Source organism: Capricornis sumatraensis, chromosome 4 (genome assembly GCF_032405125.1).
Source record: "Capricornis sumatraensis isolate serow.1 chromosome 4, serow.2, whole genome shotgun sequence".
Lineage (NCBI taxonomy): Eukaryota > Metazoa > Chordata > Mammalia > Artiodactyla > Bovidae > Capricornis > Capricornis sumatraensis.
The window spans coordinates 121,139,227-121,148,859 of NC_091072.1; the positions used below are offsets into that span (position 1 = coordinate 121,139,227).

At 43.2% G+C, this 9,633-nt stretch overlaps 1 protein-coding gene and 1 non-coding gene across 8 annotated transcripts in view; both read right to left on the bottom strand.

The window, feature by feature from the left end:
• The window catches only part of DNM1L (dynamin 1 like), a 63,321-nt gene extending 62,803 nt beyond the window's left edge, over nt 1–518 (bottom strand). For all 7 annotated transcript variants that reach the window (XM_068971289.1, XM_068971288.1, XM_068971285.1 and 4 more), the window contains exon 1: nt 380–518. In XM_068971289.1, coding sequence (XP_068827390.1) covers nt 380–481 — 102 coding nt within the window. In that variant the 5' untranslated portion in view covers nt 482–518. The remainder of the gene's footprint in view (nt 1–379) is intronic.
• An 8,611-nt stretch (nt 519–9,129) lies between these two features.
• Nucleotides 9,130–9,237, bottom strand: LOC138079366 (U6 spliceosomal RNA). The gene has a single exon (XR_011144849.1). It is a non-coding gene; the product is annotated as a U6 spliceosomal RNA (small nuclear RNA).
• Nucleotides 9,238–9,633: the final 396 nt, after the last annotated feature.

Below are 9,633 nucleotides of genomic sequence, written 5' to 3' on the forward strand. Positions count from 1 at the left end.
ACAAACACCCCGCCACCCTGAAACCAACCTAGAAGGGGCTACCCGGCCCCGAGTGCCCCATGCGTCCCCCAGGTGCCCTTGGAAGCAGCGGCCCGCGGGGGAAGCCGCGCCCGGTCCCCGCGGACTCCAGTTCCGCTCGCCCGTCCCTCCCCCACCCCGCCCCCGGCACCCGCGGGACTGCCGCGCCGGCTCCGCCCCTCGCCTCCCCGCCAGGCCCCGGACAACCAGCCCGGGTGCAACGCAGCCCCAGGCGCCCAGGCGCGGCAGCGCCCTCCTCCCACAGGCCGCGAAGGCCGGTCGGGGAGCAAGAGCTGCCGCAGCCTCTTCCAGGCCTGCGCCCCAGGCTCCGGCCTGGACGGAAGCCGCCCTCCTCTCTCACCTGCGTTCCCACCACCACGATCTGAGGCAGCTGGATGATGTCGGCGCCCACCGTGTTGAAGACGTCCTGGAGTTTATTAATAACAGGAATTAGCGCCTCCATAACTCGTAACACACAAGACCCCAGCCGGGCCGGCCGCGGCAATGAATGGGGCCGGGGCCCAGAGTCCGCCTCCTTCCTCTTCTCCCCCGCCCTCTCCTCGGGAGCCGGCACCCATTGGACCCCGCCCGGCCGCCCGCTACCTGCCCCCTCCCGACGGGCCATGCGCCAAGACGGAGGCGCAGGAAAACAGACGCTGCCGGGAGTTGTAGTTCTGGCGAGGCGGACCGCCGGGGCCTACAGCTTCCGGAAGGCTGCGCAGCACAGACGGGTCGCCAACTTGGGGGGAAGGATGCTTGGGATTGGGCTGCTGTCAAAAGAATAGGGAGCGAGGCCCAAAGAGTCAGAAGGAAGAGATACATTTTCACTTGTCCGCGAGGCAAAATAAGTGTGAAAATTTCGGATAGGAATATGTGTTAAATATAGCGGAGTCTGTTAATTATCCAGGACGTCATTTCCTGAAAAGGACACTGTCAAGTAGGGCTGGTTGGAAAGGCTTAAAGAATCGTAGCCTCAGACACCCCAGTCACATACAAATGGTATGCAGGCTGATACTAGAAGACGCGAGATGCTATTCTGCAACAAAAAATGCAAAATCAGTTCAGGTTAAATGTTAAAATGTATTCAGAAAGAATATGAAAGTGCCAGATTTTCAAGAGAAGAGCTAGGGCTGGGCACTTATTCTCTGTATTCTGTATAAATATGTATTCACTGTGACCTGATTTCCGGCAAAGTGGAGAGCTGATAACTGCCTTACTAGCTGTTTGCTAAGTGTGCCTACTGTTTTATTCCTAAATGTTTTTTCTTTTTTAGACGGAGAGTATCTCTCCTCTACTGTGAACCTCCAAAGGTTTCCTCTCTCAAAATAAAAAAAGGTGACATCTGAGCGAAGAGCCAAAGTAGGGGAGGAAAAAGGCCCCTCCCCTACTTGACTTTTTTCCATGGTGTATTTCCATGTAACATGGTACCTACTGAACTTGTTGACTATCTCTCTCTTCTAGATTACCAGCTTGTAGAGGCCAGGGACTTTTGATCGTTTAATTCACTGATGCATCCCTAACCCCTGGAAAGGGACAAACAAGATAGTCCCAAACTCATTATCCTTAGTTTGCAGTCTAACAGAGGATGACACCGTAATAGACAAATGGGTAAAGTGCTATGACTGGGTTTATTATTGAGTCCTTAGGAGTGAAAGTTTAAGCAAGACTTCCTAGAAATTACTAGGTATAATCTCCTTGAGAGTAAGGACCACCCCCTTGAGAGTAAGGACCACTGCCCAACTTTACTGAGTACCATTCACCCACACAGCCATACATATCATATGCTAAGTCGTTTCAGTTGTGTCCAGCCCTGCGACCCCATGGACTGTAGCCCACCAGGCTTCTCTGTCCATGGGATTTTTCAAGCAAGAACACTGTAGTGGGTTGCCATGCCCTCCTCCAGGGGACCTTCCTGACCCAGGGATTGAACCCACATTTCTTATGCCTCCTGCATTGGCTTCACTGCTATTTCCTTACTACTAGCACCACCTGGGAAGCCTCCCATACACGTTGGCTGTGGGGAATATGCTTGATTTGTTCAGCAAGACACATGAGAGATACTCAATAAATACTTCTGAACAAATGAATTAAATTTCGACTAAGCTAAGACCTGAAGGCCCACTAGTGGTGTTTTGGCATCAAGTTTTATGAACATTTCCTTCTAATTATTTTTTTTTTAATTTCAGAGTCAAAATGAGACAAACAACTTGAGAATTCCAAAAACAGAAGGCAGACCAAAGACAGTATTTATTTTCTACCAAAGATAGTATTATATAACAGTTAGATGTTACCCACTTTGTTTCTCAGCACTCTGTTGATGGAGCTGTTGGTCTCTTCTTTATCTCTGAGCAGTCTATATTTTGTCTGAGATGAAAAGACAGACAAAAGGAGAAGGTAGGCTCACAGTGAAGCTCCATGGGTAACTGCTTCATAGGGGCAAGGTGCCCTGGGCAACAACTATGCAACTGCTTTTCCTTTATTGGTGGCCTCAAAGGACATAGTCTTTTTTATTTGTTAATGGCAAAATTTAAAGAGCAGGCATATATATATATATATAATATAATATGGGGTAATATTATAATATATCCATGGGGTCTCAAAGAGTCTGACACGACTGAGTGACTGAACTGAACGGGGAAATTGTCTGCAGATGGTAAAGTCAGTCAGGTGGCTCAGAAGCTAACAAATGAATCTGCTAAATAGTGAAATACTGACAGACCATTAGAGGGCAGCGTGACAATACAATTAAGAATTAAGAGTAGTAGAGTCTTATTTCTTCACCCTAGACTGTTTTCTTCCCTTTGCTCCACGCCCATATACCAGTGGAACTTATCACTTCCTTTAATCCTCCCACCTTCAAAACATTTGCCATATTTTATTAACTATTTGAGGCTGATTTTACCTCACAACAATGCCAACAACAAAATGTTACATGTTTGGCATCCCTGTTCTTAAACACCTACCCTATCTCTGGAAATTTCTCACTAGCCTCTTTATATCTGTACTTCAGGTTCCCAAAATGTTTGGCATTCGTAGAAACTCCTCAAACCTCCTATCTCCTCTGTTTTTCAGGACTCTTTTTCATCCTTCCTGCTACTGCTGCTGCTAAGTCGCGTCAGTCACGTTTGACTCTGTGCGACCCCATAGATGGCAGCCCACCAGGCTCCTCCATCCCTGGGATTCTCCAGGCAAGGATACTGGAGCGTGCTGCCATTTCCTTCTCCAATGCATGCATGCACGCTGTCACTTCAGTCGTGTCTGATTCTATGTGACCCTATGTACAGCAGCCTACCAGGATTCTCTGTCCACAAGATTCGTTAGGCAAGAATACTGGAGTGGGTTGCCATTTCCTTCTCCATTCATTTTTCCTACACCAGCTCAAAGCCCACACTTTACAGTGAAGACAAATTTAGCTTTTCAGGCCTTGGTTACCTGCCTTTGCATATCCAAGGGCTCACTGGTACACTGTAGTTAAAAAGGGACAAAAGCCAGGATTTCTTCTGTCACCAGCCCAGTCTAGGAGAGACTTTGAACACCTCTCCTTTCTAATTCCCAACCAGTCCATCTAACCAGTAATGGGCAGCATGAGCCAGTTTGAGTTTTAAGAACTAGTTTTCTGGGACTTCCCTGGGTTTGGTTAAAAAACCACCTTCCAGTGCAGGGGACATGGGTTTGATCCCTGGTCAGGGAACGAAGATCCCACATGCCGCAGGGCAACTAAGCCTGTGAACCACAACTACTGAGCGTGCGTGCCGCAACTAAGACTTGACGCAGCCAATACATAAATAAAAAATTTTTTTAAAAAAGAGCCAGTTTTCTAGAAATGCTGTATAACTGGGATGGATGTGTCACATAAGTGACGCAGCAAAATTAGTGAATAACATAGTATATCATAAAGTTCTAAGTATATTATATATAATATGCATAAAGTTTTATCCATTAAGTGACTTTTTGTTTCTTTTTGATGGCTTTTATTTATTCTCTTTCCTCTTCAATTACTAAATAGTTGACTAAAAGAATAAATAGATATATGTCTGTATGAATGAATGAATATATGTTTTCCATATTAAATTTACTTTATTTGGGCTAGTCAAGAATTAGAACTTGTTGTTTTAGACCTAGTACAGCATGAGGGAAGAAGTTCTGAATTAATCATTCTGTTTAAGAATGATGTGACCTTACTCCCAATCCCAATCTATGACACAGGAATAATAACATAACTACTACCAAAGATGTGACCTACTTCCAAAATGAAAGTAAGTTTTTAAGCAGCTTTAGCAGTACTAGGAAGCTAATGCAAAGGTAGAAAATGATATACCTCAAAATCCCGACAGCAGTCTTTAATGTGTGCCACTATTTACACCACTGGCAAAACCAAAAGCAAACAAACCTAAATTAAAATAGAGAATTAATATAAATAATTAAATTAAAACTATATTAAAACTTAAAGCTACAAAGGTGAATAAAATACATTCTGCAAAATTGCTCAAATCTCTCCTCATTCTCTCCTCTGAGGAAGAAAATCAGCAAGTAGCTAGAGTTAATATGGAAGTCAGCACTAGATGAAAGGATTAATAGGAATTTACCTGACAAAGGTGAAGGGAAACAACTTCCAAACCAGACAGAGGGAACAACCTGTGCAAAAGTGAAGAGAAAGGAAAGACATGAGGCATTCTGGATGGTTTAAACAGCTTAGTGTGGCTTAGTATAGGGTGAGGCCTGTGAGGGAATAGTGAGTGGCAAGGCTAATAGCTGGTCAGACCAAGGTGAACTCATGAGAGTGAGGAGTGAGAGATGTCTCCTGAAGGTAATGAAGAAAATCAGAAGGGTGACCAAAGAAAGACATGATGTCATGAATTTTACAAAGATGACCTCCATCCCACTGAATTGGGATGGGGGAAGGGAGAACAGGAAACCTGATAGGGAGTGGATTGCCATGTAGTAAACATACCAGTAATCCTAGGAGTCCCAGTGATTCTGGGAGTATTTCCTAGATGTCTAGCCTAGAGCCTGTTTTTTCAGGCATCCTAACAGAGTAAATATTAAGCATCTAATTGCATGTACTAAATCCCTTTCTGCTTAAATTTGATAGAGGATTGGATTTGTTTTCTAGGGCTATTGTGGCAAAGTACACAAACTGGTCTCTTTAAAACACAGAAGTTTATTGCGTCATAGTTCTACAAGCTGAAAGTTCAAAGTCAAGACCTCAGCAGGATTGGCTTCCTTTAAGGACTGTGAAGGAGAATCTGTTCCATGCCTCTCCCCTAACTTTTAGTGACCACAAACATTTCTTTCTTATGACAGTGTAACTCCAATCTCTGCCTCCTTCTTCACGCGACAGTCTGCTCCCTGCGTGTGTTCACATCAACTCGCTCCTGTGCATGTCTGTCTCTGGGTCCAAATGTCCTCCTTTTATAAAAGCACTAGTCTTATTGAATTAGGGCTCACTCTAAAGACCTCATTTTACTAGAGACAGAAGAAGGATTTTTTTAGTTTGGTGGTTTTTTTTTTTTTTAATGTAGACCATTTTAAAAGTCTTTACTGAGTTTGTTACACCACTTTTTCTTTGTTAAGTTTTGGTTTTTTGGCCGCAAGGTATGTGGGATCTTAGCTCTCCCACCAGGGATCGAACCTGCACCTCCCTGCACTGGAAGACAAAGTCTTAAGCACTGGACCACCAGAGAAGTCCCAGGAGAAAGATTTTTACTTGAAGGCATTTTTAAACTTGATTACTTCTGTAAATACACTATTTCCATATAAAATCATATTCTGAGGCCCTGGTGGAATATATTTAAATCCATAACAAGGAGTATCAGGGGAGCATTTGATATTCTTTATATGTTCAAATGGGTCTCTGAGGAGGCCTTGCAAATAGCTAAGAAGAGAAGCTAAAGGCAAATGAAACAAGGAAAGATACACCCATTGAAATGCAGATTTCCAAAGAATGGCAAAGAGAGATAAAAAGGCATTCCTAAGTGAACAATGCAAAGAAATAGAGGAAAACAATAGAATAGGAAAGACTAGAGATCTCTTCAAGAAAATTAGAGATACCAAGGAAATATTTCATGCAAGCATGGGCACAATAAAGGACAGAAATGGTATGGACCTAAGACAAGCAGAAGATATTAAGAAGATGTGGAAAAAATAGACAGAAGAACTATACAAAAACAATTTTAATGACCAGCTAACCATGATGGTGTGATCACTCACCTAGAGCCAGACACCTTGGAGTGTGAAGTCAAGTGGGCCTTAGGAAGCATCACTACAAACAAAACTAGTGGAGGTGATAGAATTCCAGCTGAGCTATTTCGAATCCTAAAAGATGATGCTGTGAAAGTGCTGCCCTCAATATGCCAGCAAATTTGGAAAACTCAGCAGTGGCCACAGGACTGGAAAAGGTCAGTTTTCATTCCAGTCCCAAAGAAAGGCAATGCAAAAGAATGCTCAAACTACCATGCAATGCACTCATCTCATATGCTAGTAAAGTAATGCTCAAAATTCTACAAGCCAGGCTTCAACAGTACATGAACTGTGAACTTCCAGATGTTCAAGCTGGATTTAGAAAAGGCAGAGGAACCAGAGATCAAATTGCCAACATCTGTTGGATCATCAAAAATGCAAGAGAGTTCCAGAAAAACATCTACTTCTGCTTCATTGACTATGCCAAAGCCTTTGACTGTGTGGATCACAACAAACTGTGGAAAATTCTTCAAGAGATGGGAATACCAGACCACCTGACCTGCCTCTTGAGAAATCTGTATGCAGGTCAGGAAGCAACAGTTAGAACTGGACATGGAACAACACACTGGTTCCAAATTGGGAAAGGAGTATGTCAAGGCTGTATAGTATCACCCTGCTTATTTAACTTATATGCAGAGTGCATCAGGAGAAACGCTGCGCTGGATGAAGCACAAGTTGGGATCAGATTGCTGGGAGAAATATCAAGAACCTCAGATATGCAGATGACACCACACTTATGGCAGAAAGCAAAGAGGAACTAAAGAGTCTAAAGATAAAGATGAAAGAGGAGAGTGAAAAAGCTGGTTTAAAACTCAACATTCAATAAACAATGATCATGGCATCCAGTCCCATTACTTCATGGAAAATAGATGGAGAAACAATGGAAACAAGGACAGATTTTATTTCCTTGGGCTCCAAAAGCTCTGCAGATGGTGACTGCAGCCATGAAATTAAAAGACACTTGCTCCTTGGAAGAAAAGCTATGACAAACCTAGACAGTGTATTAAAAAGCAGAGACATTACTTTGCTGTCAAAGGTCTGCCTATTCAAAGCTACGGTTTTTCCAGTAGTCATGTATGGATGTGAGAGTTTCACCGTAAAGAAGGCTGAGGACCGAAGAACTGATGCTTTTGAATTGTGGTGTTGGAGAAGACTCCTGAGAGTCCCTTGGACTGCAAGGAGATCAAATCAGTTAATCCTAAAGGAAATCAACCCTGAATATTCATTGGAAAGACTGATGCTGAAGGTGAAGCTTCAATTCTTTGGCCAGCTGATGCAAAGAGCTGACTCTTTAAAAAGACCCTGATGCTGTGTAAGATTGAAGGCAGGAGGAGAAGGGGACAACAGAGGACAAGATGGTTGGATGGCATCACTGAGTCAATGGACGTGAGTTTGAGCAAGTTCCGGGAGATGGTGAAGGACAGGGAAGCCTGGCGTGCTGCCATCCATGGGGCTACAAAGAGTTGGACACACTGAGTGACTGAACAACAGCAACAGTGTTCATGTAGTGGCACTTCCTTGGTGGTCCTGTAGTTAATAATCCACCTTTCACTGCAGGAAAGTGGGTTTGATCCCTGATCAGGGAACTAAGATCCAAGTGAAACAACGTAACTAAGTGCGCACATGCTGCAGCTACTGAGAATTCTAGAGCCCATGTGATGCAAATAGAGAGCCTGCACACCACAACAAAAGACTCAGCATGACTGAACGAATAAATCCTGTGTGTGCTGCAACTAAGACACAACACAGCCAAGTAAATGTTTTCAAATAAAAATAAATAAATAAATATTCATGTGGTTCTCATATTTCCCAGCTTCCTTTGCAGGTTTGTTGGGGTCATGTGACTAGTTCTATGAGCAGAGTCAGTGTGTTTCTCCTGAGCAGGGTTAGTGAAAAGCCTTGTTTGACACTCTGGCTTGCTTTCCATGCTTTGTCAAACTCTGAAATCATATGTTGAAAGAATAATGTAGCAATACGGTCAACCCTGTCAGCCTGGGTCCCTGCCTGTCTACATAGAATAGAGCTCCCTTCAAAGCCTATTAGACATGCAACATGAACAAGAAATAAATCTTTGTGGTGTAGAAACACTAAGATTTAGAGGCCAGTTGCAGTAGTTGGTGTTAATTATCTTCATTAATACAGTCTAACACTGATGGTGTTGGAGAAGACTCTTGAGAGTCCCTTGGACTGCAAGTAGATTAAACCAGTCCATCTTAAAAGGAAATCAACCCTGAATATGCATTGGAAGGACTGATGTTGAAGCTGAAACTCCAATACTTTAGCCACCTGATGCGAAGAACTGACTCATTTGAAAAGACCCTGATGCTGGGAAAGATTGAAGGCAGGAGGAGAAGGGGACGACAGAGGATGAGATGGTTGGATGGCATCACCGACTCCATGGACATGAATCTGAGTAAGCCCTGGGAGTTGACCATGGACAGGGAAGCCTGGCGTGCTGCAGCCCATGCGGCTACAAAGAGTTGGACATGACTGAGCGACTGAACTGAACTGAACTGAACCCTAATGGACATATTATTGAAAAAGTTCCTGTGATGGGAATTCAGCTTCTGTCCTGAAGTAGGCCTTTTAAAGAATCTGCTTAAGAAAAAAAAAAAAAAAGGTGTCTCTCCCAACAAAGACTATCCAATAAGAACAATATAAAAATTTCTACATATCTGTATTAATCTCCTCAATTTGCTATATAGAATGGGTGGCTTGAGCAACAGACATTTATTTTCTCAAAGTTCTGGAGGCAAAAATTCCATAATCAAGGTGCCAGCAAGTTTGGTTTCTGGTAAGATCATTCTTATTACCTTGCAGATAGCTGCCTCCTCCTCCTCCTCCTTCTTTTAAAGTGTTGATCTTGTTTTTAAAAATATGGAACATTTCATGAATTTGTGTGTCATCCTCATGCAGGGGCTGTGCTCATCATTTCTGTACAGTTCCAATTTTAATATGTACTGCCAAAATGAGCACAGTAGCTGCCTTCTTGATATCTCCTCACATAGCCTTTCCTCTGTACACACATGGAAAGAGGGAGCTCTCTGGTGTCCTTCTTATACGGGCTCCACAAGTATGGCCATTATCAGACCCTATCTCCAATTACAGTCACATTGGGTGTTAAGATTTCAACATATGAATTTGGAGGGGACATGGTTCAGTCCATAACAATATTACTAAATGAATGATATGAAAAATTAAAAAGCTCACTGCATATCATACTGTCCAGATGAGAATCACTGTTAATAGTTTCTTTCTGTTCATACGTTCCACTGTCCAGACACAAATGTACAATATAAATTAGACTGTTGTTGTTGAATCACCTAGTCATGTCCAACTCTTTGTGACCCTATGGAGTGTAGCCTGCCAAGTGCC